Genomic DNA, 23580 nt, shown 5'->3' on the forward strand with positions numbered 1-23580 from the left:
GAAAGCCAGATGACCTGTCGAGTCATATAGAATAGGGAAAGCATCCCATCACCCTACACATGATAGGAGCTTTTTCACAGCTCTTTTCCTACAGCCATGTGTTTGGCCCACTGCCACATAAAAATCTACTAAATGAAATAACATAATGATGAGGACATTTGAGGATAAATCTAATAAGTAATAAGATACAAGATCAAAAAAGAAAATAAGTAACACTAAAAATTGAAAGAAATCAAACAGTAAATATTTAAAAACACTTTGCAGATTAATAGAAATTCAAAAGTTTAGAAATTATAAGAATAAAATTATGAGGAAGCTGAACTATAGAAGGATTAAAAAGGAAAAGGTGATAGAAAGCATTATAATGGCAGAAAAACAGATTAAACTACCAAAAGGTAGAAGTAGGAGATTTAAATGTAAAACATATAAAATAAGATAATTTGAAGGGGAAAAAACATAGGATAAAGTAGATTAATTTTCCTAAACAAATAAAGGCCCATAATTTAAAATTAAGACATAAAAACAAATCCCATTCTACTCTGGGAAAATGGAGTAGATGTACTTTTCCCATCCCTTCCCCTAAGTACAACTAAATCTCTACCTAGACATTGTATATGAAACACACATAAGAAGACTGAAAAATGGAGAGAAGTGAGACTGGTTAGTGACCTCAGGACCCAAGTTGTGATGCAGTGATGAGCCTCCTGGGTTTTCTTTTTGCCTCATCCCAGGTTAGAGATGAATATTCTGGTAACCTAGATGCATCAGTGATGCAGACAAAAATAGCCTCAGCAAGAGCCTGTCTTTAGCCAAAGGACCAGAAAACTTGTAGGCAATAAGTACTCTACTCCATCCAAATACCAAAGGAAAAAAATGTAACCCCATCTTCACCAATGCCAGCAAAGGCCAGGTAGGAAGCCTCATCTCCCACTCTTGTGAGGCTGTAACAAAGCACCTTAACACACCCACCACAGTGGCACCAGAGAGTCAAGTAGGAAGCAGGGACTTCCACCCCTACCTGACAGTAACAAGACACTGCTCCCCCTCCCCACTGGGGTGGTGTCAGAGGAGGACTAGATCCCTCCTAGTGACAGAGGCAGGACTTTATCACTGTTGCCCAGTAAGCAAGGCCACCCCACTTCTGTGTCATTGGAGACCAGGTAGAGCTGGAATTCTCATCTCCTCCCAGGAGTAACAAGGATCACCTCCCCTAGGGCATCAAGGAAGGCCATTCGGGACTTCTGTTCATGGTTACCAGTAACAAAATGGCATCTTCTCTCTCCTCTGCCAGAGCAGTGACAGAAAAACCAGCTTTATATAAGAACCAAAATCTTAATGTGATAGGAAAATGTCCAGATTTTAATCAAAAATCACCCATCATGCCAAGAACCAGGAAGAGGTCAAACTGAATGTAAAAGGACAATATATATAGATGATGTTGTATGTTAAGTTGTGTTCCCCAAAGAGATGCTGAAGTCCTAAATCCCACTACCTCAGAATGTAACCTCATTTGAAAATAGGGTCTTTAAAGATATGATTAGTTAAGATGAGATTGCACTGATTAATTCAATATGACTGGTGTCCTCCTTATAAGAAGTGGAGAAGAAACACACAGGTAGAACACTATGGGACAGGAAAGGCAGAGACTGGAGAAGTGCAGGTGCAAGCCAAAGACTGCTGAAGAGCTCCCACAAACCATCAAAGTCTGGGAAGAGAGAGGGAAGGGTTTCCCTACAGTTTTCAGAGGGAACATGGCCCTGCTGACACCTTAATTTCAGACTTCTAGCCTTCGGAACTATGAGACAATAAATATCTATTGTCTTAAACCACCAGTTTGTGGTACACTGTTACGGCAGTCCTAGGAAACTAATGCAGAGATGTTAGAATCACCTAATAAAGAATTTAAAGCAGTCATGATAAAAATATTTCAGTGAGAAATTATGAATATGATTGAAGCAAATGAAGAAAACCTTATCAAAAATTTAGTCACAACAAAAAAATACAATATAAATAAAAATTAAGTGAAAATTATAGGACTGAAAAGTACAATAACTGAAATAAAAAGCTCAGTGGTTGGCTCAACAGCAGAATGAAGGGAGACAGACGAAAGAACTAGTGAACTGGAAAATAGAGCAATGGAAATTAGTCTAAACAAAGAGAAAAAACAGACTGGAAAAAATTAACAGAGCATAAGGGACCAGGCATCCATGTCCTTGGAGTCCTGGAAATAGCGAAGAAAGAGGGTGGGGCTGAAAGAGTACTCACAGAAATAATGGCTGAAAGTGTCTTGAATTTGGCAAATGACATAAATCTGTACATTTAAAAAGCTGAGCAAACCCTGAACAGAATAAATCCCCAAAATCGATGGAAAGACATATCAACGTTACACGACATAATCATATTTTGTGGCCCTTTGCCAGTTTCTCACTAACCCTCCCCTCCTCATTTCCCACTTCTGGCAGCCTCACTTCCATTCTCTCCTCCTGAAAGTTCAATTAATTATTGTGATTGTTGTATCTTTCTTTCTTTTTTTAAAGAAAATTTATTTGTTTATTTTTTAACTCCCCCACCTATGAGTGAGGACATGCAGTATTTCTCTTTTCATGCCTGGCTTATTTTATGTAACATAATTTTCTCTAAGTTCATCCATGTTGCTGAAACTGGCAGAATTTCATTCTTTTTTTATGGCAGAGTAGTATTCCACTGTATATATATGCCACATTTTCCATATCCAGTCATCAGATGCTGGACATTTAGGTTGGTTCCAATTCCTGGCTATTGTAAGTAGAGCTGTGATAAACACAGAAGTGCAGGTTTTCCTTTGACATGGCGATTTACATTCCTTTGGAGAGATACCTAGTGGTGGGTTTGCTGGATTGTATGGCAGTTCTATCTGCAGTTGTTTGAGGAATCTCCATACTGTTTTCCATAATGGCTACACTAATTTACAGTCCCACCAACAAAGTAGGAGGGTTCTCCTTTCTCTGCATCCTTGACAGCATTTGTTTTTCTCTGTCTTTTTGATAATAGCCACTCTAACTTGGATGAGATTAAACCTCAATTTGGATATACTAATTATCCTGATTTGGGCATCACATATTGCACACAGGTTTTGATATTCAATGCTGTACTCCACAGATAAATACAACCAATTACGTTTAAAAAAAAATTATGACAGCAAAAAAAAAAAAAAAAAAGAAAAGAAAAGAAAAGACATAAAATTAAATGTCTGAAAATTAAAAAAGAAAACATTTTAAGAAGTACCCAGAGAAAAACAACAGCTCATCTACAGGGGAAAAGTAATTCAAATGACATAGAATTTCTCACCAGAAACCATGGAGACCAGAAGGAAGTGACATAATATTTTCAAATGCTGGAAGAAAAGAACTATCAACCCAGAATTCTATATTCGGTGAAAAAAATCCTTCAGGAATGAGGGAGAAATCTGACATTCTTTGAGAAAATGTGTTACCAGCATACCTACCCTTAAAAGAATGGCTAAAGGAAGTTCTCTAAACAGAATGAAAATGATTAAAAAAATTTTTAAAAAGAAACCTTGGAATATCAGAAAGGAAGAAAGAACACAGTAAGCAAAAATAGGAGTAAATACAATAGGATTACCTTCTCCTCTTCAGAAGTCAGCTTAGCAGGTGAAGCAAAAAATTATAACACTGTCTGGTATAGTTCTGAATGCATGTAGAGAAAATATTTAAGAATTATAAATGGGTAAGGTAAAGGGACCTACAGGGAGGTAAGTTTTCTATACTTGAACTGGTAAAATGATGACATCAATAGATGTGATAAAATGTGTATATACAGTGTAATGCCTAGCACAACCACTAAATAACATATACAAGGAGACATGCTCAAAAACACCAGATGGATCAAAATAGAATTCTAAAAATAGTCATTTAACCCATAGGAAGGCAGGAAAAAGAAACAGAAACAAAACAGAAAGAACACAAAACAAAAAGTAAAATGGAAAACTTAAACTCCTTAACATCTAACATGTCAATAATTACACGTGTAAATATATCAATTAAAAGACAGAGATTGGAAGAGTGGATTAAAAAACATGGCCAAACTATATGCTGTGTACAATAAACTAATTTCAAATATAATGATACAGGCAGTTTCAAGGTAAAAGTGTGGAAAAAGATAAATCATGCAAACATTAATCACAGGAAAGCAGGAGTGATTATATTAATATCAAATAAAGTAGACTTCAGAGCAAAGAAAATCACCAGAGACAGAGAAGGGACATTCTATAACATAAAAGGGTCAATGCTTCAAAAAGGCATAGCAGCCCTAATAGTGCATTCACCAAACAATAGGAGTGAAAAATTTATTAAGACAAAATTGATAGAAGTGAAATAGAAATGGAAAAATCTAAAATTACAGTTGGAAACTTCATCAGTTAATAAAACAACTAGACAGAAAATCAGCCAGGATATGGAAGAAATCAACAACACCAACAACCAATCAGATGTAATCTATATTATAAAACACTGCACCCAACAATGTCAGAGAATACACATTCTTTTCAAATGCCCACAGAATATTTATCAAGATAGATAATATCCTAGGCCATAGAACAAACCTCAACAAATTTAAAAGAATTAAAATCATATAGAATGTGTTCTCCAACCACAGTGGAATCAAAACAGAAATCAATAACAGAAAGATAACAGGAAAAACTCCATGCTCTAGGAAACTCAATAACACACTTCTAAATAATTCATGGGCCCAAGAGAAAGTCTCGAGGGAAATTTTAAAAATACATTTAACCAAATGAAAATAAAAATTCAGCATATTAAAATTTGTGGGACACAGCTAAAACAGCACTGACAGAAATGTATATAACTAAATGCGTACATTAGGAAAGATGAAAAATTAAAATCCATCATCTAAGCTCCCACCTCAAGAATCTACAACAAGAATAGAAAACTAAATCCAGAGCAAGAAGAAAGGAAGGAAATAATAAAGATAAGAGCAGAAATAAGTGAAATTAAAAATAAACAGATCAAAAAAAAAAAAAGCAGTGGAGTACTTCAAAGGAAACAAAGAGCTGATTCTTTTAAAAGATCAATAAGATTGACAAACCTGTAGCAAGACTTCTAAAGGAAAAAAAAGAGATGACACAAACTACTGATATCAGGAATGAAGCACAGAATATCACTTCAGACACTTCAGGCACCAAAAGGATAAAAGGGAATAATGCAGCACACGTAAATTTGTCAACTTAGAATAAATGGCCCAATTCCTCTAAAAACTACCACAAGTCATATATATGAAAGATAATTTGAAAAAAACCTTTAACTATTAAGAAAACTTAATTTGTAACTTAAAAACTCTTGAAAAGAAAATTTCTAGGCCCAGATGGTTTCACTGGAGAATTTTCCCAAACACTTAAAGAAGAATTAACACCAATACTGCAGAATCTCTCCAAACAGTAGAAAGGAAAGAACACTTCCTCAATTCATTTTATGTAGCCAGTATTTTCCTTATGGCAAAACCACAAAAAGACAATAGCAAAAAGAAAACAAGAGACCAATGTTCCTTATGATGAATATAGATGCACAATCATTAACAAAATATTACCAAATAGAACTCAGCAAAATATGAAAGGAATTATACACCAAGACCAAGTGGGGTGTATTCCAGGAATACAAGGCAGATTCAATATTCAAAATTAATGAATACTATCCACCATATTAACAGCCTAAAGAAGGAAAATTGCATGATCATATGAGTTAGTGTAGAAACACATTTGACAAAATTCAACCCCATTCATAATAAAAACTCAAGAAACAGGAATAGAGGAACTTTCTCAACTTGGCAAAGAGCATCCTACAGCTAACATTAACTTAATGGTGAAAGACTGAATGCTTTTTGCTTAAGACTGACAAAAAAGAAAAAATGTTCATTCCCTCCACTTGTATTCAACATAGTTCTAGAAGTTCTAACCAGTGCAATAAGGCAAGAAAAGGAAATAAAGGACATACAGAACAGAAATGAAGTAATAAAACTGTCCCTATTTGCAAATAGCATGATTGTCTATTTAAAAAATGCCAAGGAATCTGCAAAGAAACTCTAGAACTAATAAGTGAGCTCAGCAAGTGATAGATAGTAGATAAGCATACAAAATTAATTGTATTTGTGCATAAATAATAGTAGTGAACAAGTGGACACCAAAATTTAAAATACAATGCCACTTGTAATCTCTCAAAAACAACTGAAATACTTAAGTGTAAATAAAAAAAAAAACGATGTACAGGACTTGAATGCAGGAAACTATGCAACACTGTCAAAAATAAGAAAAATATCAAAGAAGAAACAATATGTAGAGATATATTGTGCTCATGGACTGGGAGACTCAACATAGTAAAGATGTCAGTTCTCCCCAAATTGATATAGGACTTTAATCAATTCCTGTCAAAAATCCAGCAAGAATTTTTGAAAATGTAACCAAGATTATTTAAAAATTTATTTTAAAAGGCAAAGGAACTAGCATAGTTAAAACAATTTTGAAAATAAAAATATATTGGAAGAAATTAGTCTACTTCATTTTATGATTTATGATATAGTTACAGTAATCAAGACTGTATAATATTGGCAGAAGGATAGACACATAGACCAATGGAAAAGAATAGCAAACCCAGGAATAGATCCACATAAAAATGTTCAACTGATTTTTGACAAAGGTGTAAAAGCAATCTGATGAAGGAAAGGTAGCCTTTTCAACCAATGGTGCTGGAGCACTTGATATGCATAGGCAAAAAATCAAAAGTTAGCCTTGATTTAATTTTCACACCTTATTTAAAAATTAACTCAAAATGGATTATGGACTTTTAACATAAACCATAAAAGTGTAAAATTTTTAGGAAAACATAGGAGAAAATCTTTGGGTTTTATGACTAGACAAAGTGTTCTTAGACATAACACCAGAAACATCATCCATAAAAGGAAAATTTGTCAGATTAGACTTCATTAAAATTAAAAACTTTTGCACCACAACAGAGAGAAATTGATAAATTGGACTTCTTCAAAATTAAAACCTTTGACTTGATGATTTCCATTCCTCTGGGTATATTCCCAACAGTGGGATGGCTGGGTCGTATGGTAGATCTATTTGCAATTGTTTAAGGAACCTCCATACCATTTTCCATAGAGGCTGCACCATTTTGCAGTCCCACCAACAATGTATGAGAGTTCCTTTTTCTCCGCAGCCTCGCCAGCATTTATCGTTCAGAGTCTTTTGGATTTTAGCCATCCTAACTGGGGTTAGATGGTATCTCAATGTGGTTTTGATTTGCATTTCCCGGATGCTGAGTGATGTTGAGCATTTTTTCATATGTCTGTTGGCCATTTGGATATCTTCCTTAGAGAAATGCCTACTTAGCTCTTTTGCCCATTTTTTAATTGGGTTGCTTGTTTTCTTCTTGTAAAGTTGTTTGAGTTCCTTATATATTCCCAATGTTCATCGCAGCACTCTTTACAATAGCCAAGAGTTGGAACCAGCCCAAATGCCCATCATCAGATGAGTGGATACGGAAAATGTGGTACATCTACACAATGGAATACTACTCAGCTACAAAAACGAATGAAATACTGCCATTTGCAACAACATGGATGGACCTTGAGAGAATTATATTAAGTGAAACAAGTCAGGCACAGAAAGAGAAATACCACATGTTCTCACTTATTGGAGGGAGCTAAAAATTAATATATAAATTCACACACACACATACACACACACACACAAACCGGGGGGGGGGAAGAAGATATAACAACCACAATTATTTGAAGTTGATACAACAAGCAAACAGAAAGGACATTGTCGGGGGGGAGGGGGGGAGGGAGAAGGGAGGGAGGTTTTGGTGATGGGAAGCAATAATCAGCTACAATGTATATCGACAAAATAAAATTTAAAAAAAAAATTAAAATAAATAAATAAAAAAATATATATATATATATATATTAAAATTAAAAAAAAAAATTAAAACCTTTTACTTTGGGGGAAAAAAAAAGTGGTAGAAAATATTTGTAGACCACATATCCAACGGAGGACCAGTGTCTAGAAAAAGTGTTCTCAAAACTCAACATTAAAAAAAACAATCCAACTAGAAAATGGGAAAAAGACATGAAAAGACGTTTCACTGAAGAGGATATATGACAAATGTGCATGTGAAAAAAATTTTCAACATCATTAGCCATTAGAGAAACTCAAATTGAAACCAAAGTAATATATCACTACCCATCTATCAGAATGCTTAAATTATAAAAAAAAAAAAAAAAAAAAAAAAAAAAGAAGTTATAACTTTGCTTGTGGAGAAAATGACTCATTCATTGCTGGTGAGAATGTAAAATGGTACAGCCCCTCTAAGAAAACAGTTTGACAGTTTCTTAAAAAGCTGAATATGCAACTCCATATAACCCAGCAATTATATTTCTGGGCATTTAACCCCAGAGAAGTTAAGATTTATGTTCACACAAAAACCTGTACATAGAATTTATAACAGCCCTATTTGTAATAGTTTAAAACTGGTAACAATCCAGATGTCTCTCAACAGGTGACGGTTAAACTGTAGTACATCCATACCATGAAATATTATTGAGCAATAAAAAAGAATAAACTATTGATACATGCTATCACCTGGGTGAATCTCCAGATAATTATGCTAAGTGAAAAAAAGCCAGTCCCCAGAGGTTACGTACTATATGATTCCATTTATATAACACTGTTGAAATGACAGAGTAATAGAGACTGAGGATCAGATTAGCAATGCCAGGGGCTAAGGAGGGGTGGGGATGAGAGGAAAGTGAGTGTGGCTATAAAAGGGCAACATGAAGGACTCTGTGGTGTCAGAAATGTTCTGCATCTCCGCAGTGTCAATGTCAGTATCCTGGTTATGATATTGTACTGTAGTTTTGCAAGATGTAACCATTGGGAGATACTAGGTAAAGGACATTTGGGTCCATCTGTATTATTTTTTATAACTTCATGTGAATCTACAATTATCTTGAAAGAAAAAGTTTAATTTAAAAAAATCAAAGTATTGTTTAAGTAGCGGTAGAATCACATGCAAGTAGCAGAGATGATTCATAGAGACTACTGGGTTAAAGTAGACCACATAGCTTGAATTTTCAAGCCAAGTTATTCAAAATTTTAAAAGCTCGTTCTAACATGGAAAAGAGTAGTACTACTTCTGAAGTTTGGCACGATAGCATTTCTTCCTCACTTGTTTTATTTTGAATTAATTGCTTCACCCCATCCAGGCTGATCTGAGGTGAGTGGGTGGAATTTGATCATTTGAGAAAATGGAATAGTTCATTCAAATGTATGCATGGAATTTCAGTTAACAAGAAAGGAAGGTATTCAGGTCCCCAATGGCCATAGCAACTGATTTTCTTATTCAGGAACCTTAAGGATCAGGTGGGGAGCAGTAAGGTCAGAATCTTAAGGAAAAGAAGCAGCTGGGGCAGGACCAAGAAAACCAATATTCTTTAAGAATAGAGAAGCTATTTAAAAAGTGTTCCTACTTTTTCCATTTTGTCTTTTTATCCACACACCCTTAAATGTTAAAAGAATTTTATAGTAAAGGTCAGATAGCTAAGATCTTTTTCTTCTAATTTTTTCAAAATATATGGACTACTTTAATGGATTACAATCATGAAGCTATAGAACCTCTACAAGTGTCATAGTGTTAAAACCTCAAAATTTTTGAAAGAGAATATTAAAAGGTTACTAAGAGGAACTCCAGTAATTTGGGGTTATAAAGTCCTGATAAGTGATGGAGAAAGAAGAGGGAAGAAGTACCTGAATATGAGGACAGTCAAGAGTTCTTCCAGAGCCCTGATCACACAGCCCTTCACACAGGAAAAAGGTTGTTCGGCCCGTACCTGTTAAGTAACAACTCCCTGTCCCGCTTCCCCAGCCTCTGATACTCTCTGCCCTATTCTATATCTCCATGAATCTGTCTGTTCTAGGTTCCTCATGTAAGTGGAATCATACAATATTTTTCCTTTTGCATCTGGCTTATTTCATTTAGCATGATGTCTTCAAGGTTCATCCATGTTCTAGCATATGTCAGAATGAAATACTACTTTGTAAATTGTAATTTCAAGTTCTAGTCCAACTGTTTTAAAAGAAATACATTTGAATCATAAAAGGCTCTTTCTTTCCTTCACACATTGTGCTCCTCTTGGAATTATTTTCCCCGCTCTGCCTCGTTGCCTGCTAGACAATCTTTAGGCATCAGCTTAGCAGTTATTTTTGCAAAGAGATCTTTCTTGAACCCACAAATTAAGTCATACTGTTATACTTTCCTATTGTCTAAGTCTCATTCAAAACTGTTAAGTCCTTGTGCAAATTTTTTTTTTTTTTTGGTCCTTCTTTCCTAGGAACTGCTGTTTGAGGCCAGGGAATTCACTTGCTGTTATATTCCTAATGGCTAGTAAAATGTCTGAAACTTAATGGGTTTGAATGAATGAACATTACTTAATGCGACTGGTTCTTCAGACTTTCCTACTGACTTTGCTGTAACAGAAAAATATATCTGAAAATAATGAGCATGAGAAAACTTAGGTTCCTCAATCTCAATTTCTAGCTCTTACATTAAATGACTGTGCAACAGTAGGAAATCATTTAAATGTTCTATTATTAGTGTCCTCCTACACAAAATGGACAATGCTTTTCAAGGTCTCTTTGAGATAATAGTTGATTTTCATATTTGAAAATAATTTGTAACAGAAAAACCTAATGTATGTTTGTTTTATTGTCATTGCACATGTGGTCATCTTTAAAATTATTTTTCAGTAATTATTTCTATTTAAGTCTCTGAAAGTGAGTTAATTACATAAGTACAATAAAAAGACTAAAGTTTAAAGCATATATTTGACTACTATTGATTTATCTCTACTTTTTTTGGGGGGGTGTAGTCTGATTCCACAAAAGTTGATGCATGATTGGAAAGAACTTTTTTTTCATGGAAAGCCCATATATGAACAAGCCTCTATTAAGCTGCTATCTGCTAAGCCCTCCACAGAACAACTTATAGAACTGGAGAAAAGGAACTTGCTTGATGACAATGATTATGAAGAATATAAGGTACATACTGATATGGAATAATTGGAGATAATACAACATAATAAATTCTTTTTCAAACATAAATTTAGTTATATTATTTTATTTCATTCCTATTAATATAGACATTTTATGTTTATATTTTACCTGGTTTAATTTGAATTTGTAGTACTAATTTTTAGAGTCTAAACTATTATCTATTATCTGTTATTTCTAGTAATGTTAGAAGAGTGGTCTGAAAAAAAATCAGGCAAACATACTGTCTGGGCAGATAGATTTCAGAATTTTGAAAATACTTTCATTTATTCATTAGCATGTTTCTTTGTATGAGCTGTCTACCTTTGCTTCAAAAAACATTGACGAAATGTGTTTCTTTAGTAACTAATCTAAATAGTATATTGTTTTTACAGGCAAAACAGAAGAGGAGGTCTGGGTGTTATGAGTAGCATAGATTCAAACAATATTTTACTAAAAGATTGAAAAAAAAGTACCAGGTGCCAACTGTGCTTTTTAAAAGAACTGTTGAAAAGCATTTGGGATTAGACAGACCAGAGTTCTATTATTGGCACTGCCAACTACTAACTATGTGACCTTAGGTGACTAATCTTTTATGTGCTAGGAATCTCAAATTTCCCAATTTATGAAATGAGAATAACAATATACCTACCTCATTTTGTTATGAAATTTATTTAAGATAATATGTGTTAAACACTTAGCCAAGTGCACTGCATGTTGGATGCAAGTAATATGTATTAATTTCTCTCCTTACCACCCTGAGCTCCCTACCACACTCCATCTCACCCTTAGACATAAAGATGTAAAAATCATAACTCTCGGATAGAAGGTGTGAGTAGATCAACAGCCATGGAATGAAGAATAAGGCTTCTTACTATTAAAGGTATTATTGGATGAGTTCCAGAAGGGTAGTAAGTGCAACATGAAAAAAAGCAAAGGAAAGATTATTCAACCCAATCATGTGCTGATATTTAGTAAGTAAATCAATAAATGTTTGCTGCAAGGATGAATGAATTAAAAGAATGAATGACAATGAACAGGGAAAAGTGTTAAATAACACTAATATGTAAATAATAAAAGAAGGTAAGCTTCTGGTAAAAAGAAAGGATATGATATTATGAGAAACTAAATGTATATTATATTTTAATTGAACGAATCTGTATTTATATTACTAAAGAAGTTATTATTAAGATTGACTAGAAAATTAAGGGATACATATGGATATTTATTTTGTATGATTGTAAAATATACTAGATCTGGTGTGTTAACCTAAAGTATAATGCCATTAAAGTATAATGCCTAAAGTATAAAATGCTTTAACAATATCAAGCTATGTTAAGGTACTTTTTCCATTGTAGATTAAAAGTTATTTAACAGATTTTGCTGGTTTATGTCATATTTATTTGTAAGTTATTTCTTAAACAGCTCAATCTACTCTTGTTGCTCTCATAAATCAGGAGACCTGGTAGGCTGCAGCTTAGTGAAGATTTGTCTTTCTTGCTAATTTTCTTTGTTTGGGAAATGGTTACCACAGGAACATGCTTGTCTTACCCACATCCTGAAGCAGCTGATATGTTTCTTTTGCAGGAAATTGTAAACTTTTGTTAGGAGTTTGTGAACGTCTGGCAATGCAGTTTATTTTGTGGATAGCCTTTACTGTTTTTCTAAAAATAAAAATCATCTTAGGATATCTATGTGTTTACATGCCCTGTTCCTTTTGACTACTTAGTGGAAAATATGCCATATACAGGTTTTAGGATATACTGTAAACTATTGTTCATTTTTAGAGCTTTTGTCTCTTCAAGAACTTGTCCTAAATGTCTTATGTACATGTGAAAACTAAATGTTTCAACTTGTAAAATGTATTATCTGGCTTAAATAGTCCATCACAAGAGACAGAAGGACAGCACATCCTGGCTTAGCTAAAAGAAACAGTTGTCCACATTTGCCATTGTTAAATTTGTTGAGGAATTTTAGTGCTTCAAGTAAATGCATAACTCACAAATTAATCTTCAAATAGTTTGCATTCTTAGTATACTTTATTGATGCCCATATCCTCCATCCTTAAAACCTGACACCTCCCAGTTTTGAGCCCAAGCTTTTAAGAGCCCATGCTCTGTTAGAGTAAGCTATCATGCTTGAAAACATTAAATATTATACCTATAAATTGGCATGAAAACAGATTTTTGCTTATGTACATGTCATTAACATTGTTTTCTAAATCATCACACTCTATTTATAAAATGGCTACATGTAAGGGAGTTCTAGCCCAGGAATGGTGTGGCTAGAATATCAGTTATCTCTCCTAAGTTGGAAGCAAGAGCAACATCATGGAGAAGCCAGATTTAAATGGGATTCCCAGGCAGCTACCACAGGTTAACAACAGTGTTATTTAGTAGAGAGTGGGCAAGGGCCCTTCAAACCCAGTGGACCAGGAGCAGCAGTCTAAGCCAGGAGGCCCAGCTCCTCTAGTGCAACTGGCAGCACAGCCCCACACAGTGGCCAGTGGATCTCCTGGTGAACTCAAAATCCCCCAAATACAAGTCCTCTCCAAGGGTCCTACTGGAAAATGAGTCACAATCCACAGCATTTCATTTTTGCAGAAGCTGCTTACTAGCAGTTACCTACTTGCTGAGTTTAAGAGTTAGTAAAATTTGGTATTCATAAACTAAAATTAGCTCACAGCTTTGATTTCCTGAAGACTCAGATTTTTCTAAGAAGTCTCCACCACAAAGTACTTAGCAATTTTCAGAGCTCTACTGTGCCTGCCCACAACCAAGTTGTAGTTGGAATTCGTATAATTTGGAGGAAGGATGTGTCATTTCCAGCACATCATCCATGTTGTTTTAAATTGGTCATGATTTTTAATTGCTGCTATTTTTGTTTTCAGTGAAAAATTACTGTTTAAGTTCATGATCACTCGAGTTTGCTGTGGTTGTTGGATTAACTCTATAGTGTGTGTTGTAGCATACATTTTTATCAACAGCATTTTTTGGCTATGATTTTCCGCTAACTAGACTTTAAGATGTGTTATGATTTAACATTCATACTCCTGTTACTACAGCACATGTATATGTACCCATCCCCAAATTTGTTTATACAGTGACATTTATCACCAGTTCTTTTTCCACTAAAGAATAGGAATGTGGAACTAAACGAGCCATTGGATTGTGTGATGGTTAGTTCTAGGCGTCAAGTTGATTAAACTAAGGAATACTGAGAAACTAGTAAAGCTATCTTTTTAGGTATGTTTATGAGGGTGTTTCCAGCAGAGATTAGCATGTGTGCCTGAGAGGACTGGGTGGGAAAGATCTGCCCTCAATATGGGTGGGAGCCATCCAATCCACTGGGGGCCTGGAGAGAACAAAAAACGGAGAAAAAAGACAAATGGCCCTATCTGCTGAGATACTCTCTGCTCTCCTGTTTATGGACATCAGAGCTCAAGACTTTTCAGTTTTGGGGTTCCAGGACTTACACCATCAGCACCATCGGCTTCCCTGGTTCTGAGGCTTCAGACTTGGACTGAGTCAGGCTTCTGGCATCCAGTTCGTAGACAGCCTATCGTGGCTCTTCTCTTCACAATCATGTGAGCCAATTCCCCTAATAAGTCCCCTCTCATGTATTTATAAATATATCCTATTGGTTCTCTCTCTCTGGAGAACCCTGACTCATACAGGTTGTTTGTCCTCCTAAGCAAGTCTAATCTTTATTTTGTGACCTAAAGACTTTAGACATTTTGTTCTCACTCTCCAACTGCAGTGTTGGGTATTGATCCAGAGACTTTCTAAACCCAATTTCTGAGCCTAGCTTTTGCTGTGCTCCCTGACTTCCCAATCTTCCTAGCTTATTATTTAATCAATTTCCTTTCAGGCAGAATGTCAACCTGCAGCCTGTACCACTCAAGTGACATTACTGGGAAGGTGACTCAAGCACAGTGATAGATTTTAGCAGATGAATGTTAAAGGCCTATGGATAGATCATTATCTTTTTATTATTATTATTATTTAAAAGATATACATTGTATTAGTCAGCTGAGGCTGCCGTAGTAAAATGCCATAAACTGGATGGCTTAAACAACAGGAATTTATTTCTCACAGTTCTGAGGCTAGGAAGTCCAAGATCAAGGTGCTAGCCAATTTTGGTTCCCCGATGAAGGTTTTCTTCCTGGCTTGTAGATATCTGCCTTCTTGCTGTGTCCTCAGGGTAGAGAGAGAGAGAGCTTTGGTCTCTCTTCTTATTCTTGTAGGAGCACTAATTCCATCCTGGGGGCCCCAACCTTATGACCTCGCCTAAACCCAATTACCTCCCAAAGGCCCAGCCTCCAAATATCATCACACTGGGGGTTAGGGCTTCAACAGATGACTTTTGTGGGGGACACACACATGCAGTTCTTAATGTATGTGTTTATTCAGGACACTTATAAAATGTCTCAGAATGGAAACTTACTAATCAAACATAATGAAATTACTTGTTTCACGGCTTTTTTTGTCCCTTGGTAAGAAAGAAGTCTTAACTTAGTATCTTCTCTTTTTACTATAAATATGATTCTATTGATGAACCTGAGCACTGATTCTATTTTAATTATCAATTTTTTTTTTTTTTTTTTTTTTCGTGACCGGCACTCAGCCAGTGAGTGCACCGGCCATTCCTATATAGGATCCGAACCCGCGGCGGGAGCGTCACTGCGCTCCCATTAATTATCAATTTTAAATATAAATGTAGAGCATTTCATTGTGAAGCACTAAAGAGTGCTGAAAGGTAACACCTTTACATTTTTATTTTTATATATGCAGCAATACAGCTTTTTAAGTAGGCAGAGTTGCTTAGATGATGGGAGTTGAGATATTCTGTAAGGTAATTCTACTGTAAAAATTCTGCCTGCCATTGTACTTGATACCCCACATTATCACTCCTTTGAATTAAGGCATCAGCATCTGTTAAAATACAGACATTTCCCAAGACAGGCAAGGATCTGAGAAAGAAGTTTGGTGCTAAAAGGAGTATTTCCCCTATCGTTTCCAGTTTAGTTTTTAAGATTATGCATTTCAGTGCTGCAATTTCTCTTCTCTATTTTGCTTAGAGTTTTACCTCTAACTCCGTAAATTCTCTCAGTAATGATAAGGCTAACTGACTGGCTTTTTTAGCGAAATTTCAACCATGTCTGTCTGCCTGACTATCCCTCGCTGGGCAATAGCAGTAGACAGGTGAATTCAGATTTAGATGCTTCTGAAAAAGTTCTTTTGAGCAGCAAGACCTAGAAATTAGGTATAGAAATAATCTTGAGGTAGACCACCACTTCCCCTGATGAAAAGAGCATAGATTGAGTAGTTAAGGAATGCAGTTTACCTCTTTTTATAAGCACAGCTACCACCACCAGAATTGTTTGGTGACCCCAGCACAAGGAAAAATCTGATATGAAGTCCATTGTGATGATGTCTCAAAGGGCACTTGGGATCTAGAGAATGCAGTAGCCTTAGCGGTTTTTGTTTGTTTGTTTGTTGACTCAGGCAATTGTGCTTTGGAAGGTATTGGTCTGCTATAATTCTCAGTTTGCCACATTTGATGCCTTGGAAAGGCCACAGTGGCTTGCCAGGAAACAGGAGGAGGAACATCTCATTTTTGGGTGACTAAGCTACTCTTCCACTACTATCCTAAGTGAGTCACTTTGAGCTCATCTAGAATCAGTGATAAGAGGAAGCTCCTACCCGTCGTCTGTATCTGATTTGTCATGAAGTTGAGCAGCACTTAAACATAATTTGCAGGAGAAAAGATCTCTCAGAGTGTCTTAGTGTTAGTTATCCCTAGTAATCAGACTTACAATCAGAGAAAAAAAAAAAAACATTCCAGAGAACGATGCTAAGTTGGATAAGAATAGAAGGCTATGAGGACACATTGAAAGGGATGGGATTCAGTTGATTCGTGAAGTATTAATAGACATCAGTTGATTTAAAGGTACTTACTCAAAACTGACCTAACTCTATATAAACTGTGAGCTTACACTTATAGTCTCCTGTTTGTATTTTCTCTATAATTTCATTTAATTTCAAGCATGTAGACCAAACTTAAGCTCAGGGAGTGTGTTTTGGTGTCCTTACTAAGAGTCATCTTCCTCATCAGAACTTCTTTCAGTAACTTCTGAAAATACCAATTTTGGTTATGTTTTAAAAACTTCAAGGGAAGTATCTAGATTGCCCAAAGAATCATAATATTATAAATGGTCAATTAGGTAATGCCTGGTTAAGACATTATTTTCTGCCCAAGGGATTTGGGCTTGAATTAACAAATTACCTCACCTCCCACTAACTAATACTTTTACTTTGGATACAACTTAACTATTAGTTGGTCTATTTTCCTATAAGCCTGCAGTTTTACTGCATTTTGGATAATCTTAATTGTGTGTTATTTGATAAGAATTGTCAGAGATTTACATTATGAAAAAAATTAAAACAGTAATTGTACAAAAACTATTTTCTAAGGTAATAAAATGAGCAACATATAACTAAAATCTAATCATACAAATATCTAAAATGTGAGTAGGCTGGATGTTTAAATTAATTATAACCAATTATGAGAAATTTTAATGAGAACTTTATTATTTTAAAAATATACTTTGATAAATAAATACCTACTCTTAAACTCTCTGGGTTGAGTTGAGTCACAGTTAGTATAAAATTAAGGATTTACTCTCCCTATTTGCAGATATCTAAGAGATGAACCTAAGATGGTAATTATGACATGAAATAAGAACTGAGGTTTCCTGGTATCTTTTATAATAAAATATCTGTTATTATTTGTTTTTCAAACATTGGGTTGAGACTAGATTTTGAAATTAATTTAGGAGTGACAACCAATATTTATTTTTTAAAAATGGAAACAGAACAAAGGTAATGCAAAGCAATGCAATATAATAGAAAATAAAGCACATCACAAGCAGTAAAGACAAGCATTTCATAAAACTTTTTTTCTATTTTATATATACGTGTATATAAACTCCAGGTCAGAATGTAGAATGCATTTCTTATGGAGAGCCCTGGTCAAAATGTTTGAAAGCCACTGTCTTAGAAGACACAGGACCAGTGGTAATTGTGCTCCAAGAGAAGCTGGGCAGCTCAAGGAGGGCTCACGAGGGTTCAGACCAACAAAAATGAACAAGTCTGGTGAAGAGAATAACCTGGAAGTCTTGAGTGGCCAAAGAAAGGTCTATCATGATGAACATAAATGTAGTGTTTCCCTGAATTTAAGGATTGGTAATGATTACAGTGACTCTGATACTGTTCCTACAAACCGTAGCTGTATTTCAGGTATCGCAGACTGTCATCTCTTCCTCACTTCCTGCAGACTGGTGTGCTGAGAGAAAGCCAGCCATAGTAGGTGCGAAGTGAAGGCAGTTTGAATGTCTTGCTATGGTGGAGTTGTGGTGCATCTGCTCTCCTTTAAAAGGGGCATAGCCTCATTTTGTGGAGTTACTGTGGAATTTCTTGAAGTCAGTTTATGAAAAGCTTCCATTCTAAATCCTTTGGCCACTGTAGCAAGATATCTGTTGTTGGGTTTTATCAAATACAGATAAAAAGATTATGTTTCAGGAAAACCCAAGGAAACTAGCAGGTGTCAAAAACAGTGTAAGTGCTGTATCCCCAAGGAGGTCCTTCCTCTCTCTTGGGGGAAAAGGCATTTGTATTGTGTTTCTAAATGCATTAGTAACTTAATTGTGAGACATGTAGAGCCTACCAAACTGGCAATATCTGAGGCACATCAGGCCATAGTTATGTTGGTAAGTTCTAGTGATCTTTGAATCCAAACATGAAATCATGTGTACTTTCAGACTAGTACCAGCATTCTACAAAAGCCACATTTGAATGTCACTACTAAACACCATTTTCATTAGTCAATGTTTTCTGTTTGTTGAATGTTGTGCTAGTGGCACTGAGATTTTATAGACTAGTGAATATCTACCAAGGCCCAGATTCTGTCTATCCAAGTTGATCTAAGTAAACCCAAAAGGGTGATCAAGGAAAATTTATTTCCAATTTGGATATTTACAAGTGGCAAGAAATGAGAATAAGATACACATGGCTTTGTACAAGGAAATCATGTGCAGGGAAGTAAACAGAATCTGTTGAGAAAACATACAGGCCCACCAGCAATATCATTTAATCACTTGGGCAATGTTACAGTCAAGGAGGGAATTTAGTGGACATATAGAGGATCTTTGGCTTGCCCTTGAAGAGACCACCTCAGCCCACATTCAAGCACATCTGTTCCTAAGCACATGTTGTTTGTCAATTCTCATGATGCATTTAGCCATGGTTCTTAACAAGGGGACCAAGGGTACTGACACATCAAGCCATAGGAAACCAGAAGGATATGACAGACTAGAAGTAATCAGAATCAGAAGTCTAGGTAACTGTTAGGTACCTACAACAGGATAGAGGGAAGCATTCACTGGATCTAGGCTGGAAAGCAGAGTGGTAGATTCATGAAATCTCTGAAAATGGGAAGAATGGTTACCATGAGCCCAGAGATTCAGAATTTAGGTTTTGGAAAGGTCAATGTAGATCAATTAATAAAACCAGTACTAGTGAATAGGTTGGGACTCTCAACCAAGGGCAGAACCTGTTTATTCTCTTTTGTAATTTTATGATCTCTGTATGTAAGTAGACAAGAATTTACAGAGAGAGGGGTACGCCAGGTTTTGGTGGATTTTGAGTCTTTTACTTACACCTTCGCAACAATGCACACTGATTGTATTTATGCAAGCACAATAAAAATATTAATATTAAAATTTAAAAATCTTCATAATTATTTCTTATGTGTGCATGAAAGTTTACATAAATCAAGTGCTAGTAACATGAAGCACATCTACACAGGAAAAAGTGTCTTGTTTAAGCAAGAGTTTGTACCAGGGGATACTTGCCTGTTATTGCCCACGCTGGGCATCAGTCTTGAAACTAATAGTCAAGTGTCTATAACAGTACTTGAAGGAATAAAGAACTGTATATATTATTATATGATTAATGTAATCGTATTTACATAGATAACAAACTTGTAAAGTAGGAATCTGGTTCCTCTTCCCTAATAAACAAACCGGTGAAATACCTTTAGCTCATTATAGTTAAACTAGTAATCTTCATTCTAATGCAAATTTCCCTCTTTTTCCACTTCTGATCTCTATTTCACTCATCATGTTCTCGTTCCATCTTGTCTGAGATGTTTACCTTGACTTAGCCTTTATCCTTGGTCTTTGCTTAGGAACATTATCCACCACAGTTCTATGGTGATTTTGCCCAGTGTGTTCCACCAGATCCTTCATCTGCTTTATCTCCACAGATCAGGCTTCAGCTCTTTTCCTAACCTAAACATTCTCTTCTCTTCACAATCAACTTTCTATCCCATTGTGTTTGACCACATTCTGTAGCTAACTCAGTGATGGAAGAGAACTTTATTCTGAGCCCTTTTTGAGGAAGAATGCCTTTCTGATTGGGGTGCAGGCTGAATGTGGTTTCTCATTGGGGAGGAACGTGGATGCTGTCACTCCTCCTGTGTGACACTATTACGTGCCTTCATCAGCAGCCTGAGAACCTCTATGTTTAGCCTTTGAAGTCAGTGGTCACATACGCTACTCACATTGAGCATTATTTCATTTAGTCTTTACAACAATCCTGTGAGATAGATATTATCATCATGCTTTAAAGATGCAAGAATTGACAAGAGTGCAAAGCAAGCAAGTTGCAGAACTGGTACAGGAACCCAGGTCATCTGATTTAAGTCTTAGACTTTTTCTTTTAGAAAGGGTTAAATGACTACTCAGCTCAAATTCAGTAGAACATTGGCAACCTTCCACTTCAACTTGGCTTTGGAATGATAGCCTTTTTTATTGTAAAATTATATAATTTCTCTGGCTTCTGTTTTCTTATTAAGTTAGTTTCTGATTGGCCACATTATGTAAAATAACTATCATTTGTATAATTAGAATTATAAACAATTCCAGTTAATGAAAGCAAAAGCAAGTAATCAGTTATAATGTAATCAATAATTATGCAAATCCATTCAGAATTTAGCTAGTTTTGAAAAATGCAGATAATTGCTAAACACAGAACTTCTAGAAAAACCAAAGGCATTAAACTAAAACAAAATAATTTTTACAGATAAAGGGTAGTTTGTATAGAAGTAACAGTGAAATATAATTATAGTTGTATACTTATAAATTCCACCAATTAAGAAAAACTTATGATGAATACTTTGAGGTTTTTTGTTTGTTTCAAAAAGCATTTCCTTATCTCCCATGTTGTCATATCAGAAATTCTGGCAACACACCAGACAAGCCATCCATAGCATTTATTAAATTTGACAACTATTCTGAGCAAGCATTTTTGTGTCAGATATTGCATATGAAAAGAATAATGATAAAAAGGCAAGAACATAGGCATGCATTTATTTATACATCACTGCATAATTATATAGAAATATTGTCAAAATGGCCTAAAATAGGATAAAGCAATCAATGATTAATACAATTTTATTTTACTTCAGGTTATTTAGAAAAGTAGCTCCACATGTAGACTGAATCTGTCAATATGGACCACTTTGTAATATCAGTCAAGAGTTAAAAGATTAAAAATGTAATCTGAAGACTCATAAGCCAAAAATGTGACTTATTATTTAATGATAGTATAGTAATACTTATAATCCATACATTATCTCTTTGGTCATAGTACTGAGATGAAAAAGTGTCATTCAAATTAGGGGTCCAATTTGACTGATAATTTTTAAAATGGATGTTTTCAAAAGAATTCTCCCTCCAGAAAATGGTTAGAAAACTTGAGCTAAATCATATGCATATAGTCAACACAAAGACAAATACCTTCCCCTCCAAAAAAAATAAAAATAAAAATAAAAACTGACTTAAGGCAGTACAGGCAATACAGACTAGCAGAAGTTGGCTGGCATTTCTTAAAGGAATGTGACGTACTCTTTTTCGTTCACTCTTTGGTTTTCATAGGAACATATGTTGATAAGGGAGCTCATTTCTTTCTCCAATGACCCCAGTGGTCATTGCTCATGTTTTTCTATCCCCATTACTTGGACTGAGAAGACTAAGTTAAGATGATTGGGGAGAGTGATGTAATAGAGGAAGTGCTAATAGTATTGATCATCTTCGATAAAATTTGGAGAAACTTGCATGACTTTAAAAAGCTAATATATCTTGGAATTCATAATTTTCAATATTCTAATATTGTGGTTTGACATCTCTGAACCACCTAAACAATATGTTGGTGCTTTTTGAAGTTTCAGTAGGTTAATGCACTAATTCCAAATAATCTTAAAACATATTATAAATGACATGTGTTTCTATTTTTTGTTTCTGATAGGTTGTGGATGAAATCATATCTATGTAATGAAATTATCATGTAATCATGTTACTAAATATATTTATGTACACTTACCATAATTTTTAAAGAACTTCAAGGGACTTCAGAAAAATGCCATTTCACCTAATATTTTCAATCACCTAATTTTTGAATGTATAAATAAAAAATTCTAATTCCTATCTGTCTTGTATGTCTTAGTTATTTTTACTATTATGATAGTACTATGATAGCAACTTTGGACACTTTAGAAAATATGGTAAATCTATGTACCAATTTACCCTTCCAGATTGGACAAGGGGCATAAATAATAATTATGATTCGTAACAATATATATGCTAGTAATATTGATTTGATCAACATATCTCAATGTTGAACCCCCAAAATTTGTATAATCAATTTTGATTCGATAAAAATTTTTAAAATATTTTTCTTCCAATAGTAGTGAATGAGAAATATAACTCAGTCTTTCTGTGATAGGCAAAATATGGCTATCGTTTTATTTAGATATCCTTTATTACTGTGAATGTGGACATTTTTTCGTAAACTCATTGGCCATTTTTTTCTACTTTGAGAATTGCCCATTCATACCCTTTTTGCCTTTTTTCTTTTTCATATTTATTACAGATTTTTATATGTTAGGACTCAAACTGTTGTCAAATATATATATATCACAGATACTTTGCCTTTATTATTTATTTTTAAAGTGTGTGCAAGTGGTGTGTGTGTGTGTGTGTGTGTGTGTGTGTGTGTGTGTACATATGCAGAAGATTTTAGTTTTATGTAACCAAATTTATCAACTTTTTCTTTTGTGATTTTTAGTTTGCTTTGGCATCAAGCTTGAAAAAACCATCCTGGAGCATATAAATGTTCACCCAAATTTTGATGCCTCTATGATTTTTTATTCATATTTTTCATTCTTTTGATATCAATGTATTTTCATAAAAGGTATAGGAATAGCTAACTTTATTATTTTTTTCAAATATACGACAAGTTACTCAAATACTAGTTGTAAAACAATCTATTCTTTCTCTGCTAATGTGATACATAAACCTTATTTCATACTAAATTCTTATACATAATTGGATGTTTCTAGAATTTATTTTTTTGTGC

The 23580-nt window shown here is 34.8% G+C and overlaps 1 protein-coding gene across 1 annotated transcript in view; it reads left to right on the forward strand.

Moving 5' to 3' along the window:
- The window catches only part of SPEF2 (sperm flagellar 2), a 191094-nt gene that overhangs the window by 37552 nt on the left and 129962 nt on the right, over positions 1 to 23580 (forward strand). The window contains exon 10 of the mRNA XM_063087801.1: positions 10942 to 11110. Coding sequence (XP_062943871.1) covers positions 10942 to 11110 — 169 coding nt within the window. The remainder of the gene's footprint in view (positions 1 to 10941; positions 11111 to 23580) is intronic.

Source organism: Cynocephalus volans, chromosome 2, assembly GCF_027409185.1.
Source record: "Cynocephalus volans isolate mCynVol1 chromosome 2, mCynVol1.pri, whole genome shotgun sequence".
In the NCBI taxonomy this organism is placed as follows: Eukaryota; Metazoa; Chordata; class Mammalia; order Dermoptera; family Cynocephalidae; genus Cynocephalus; species Cynocephalus volans.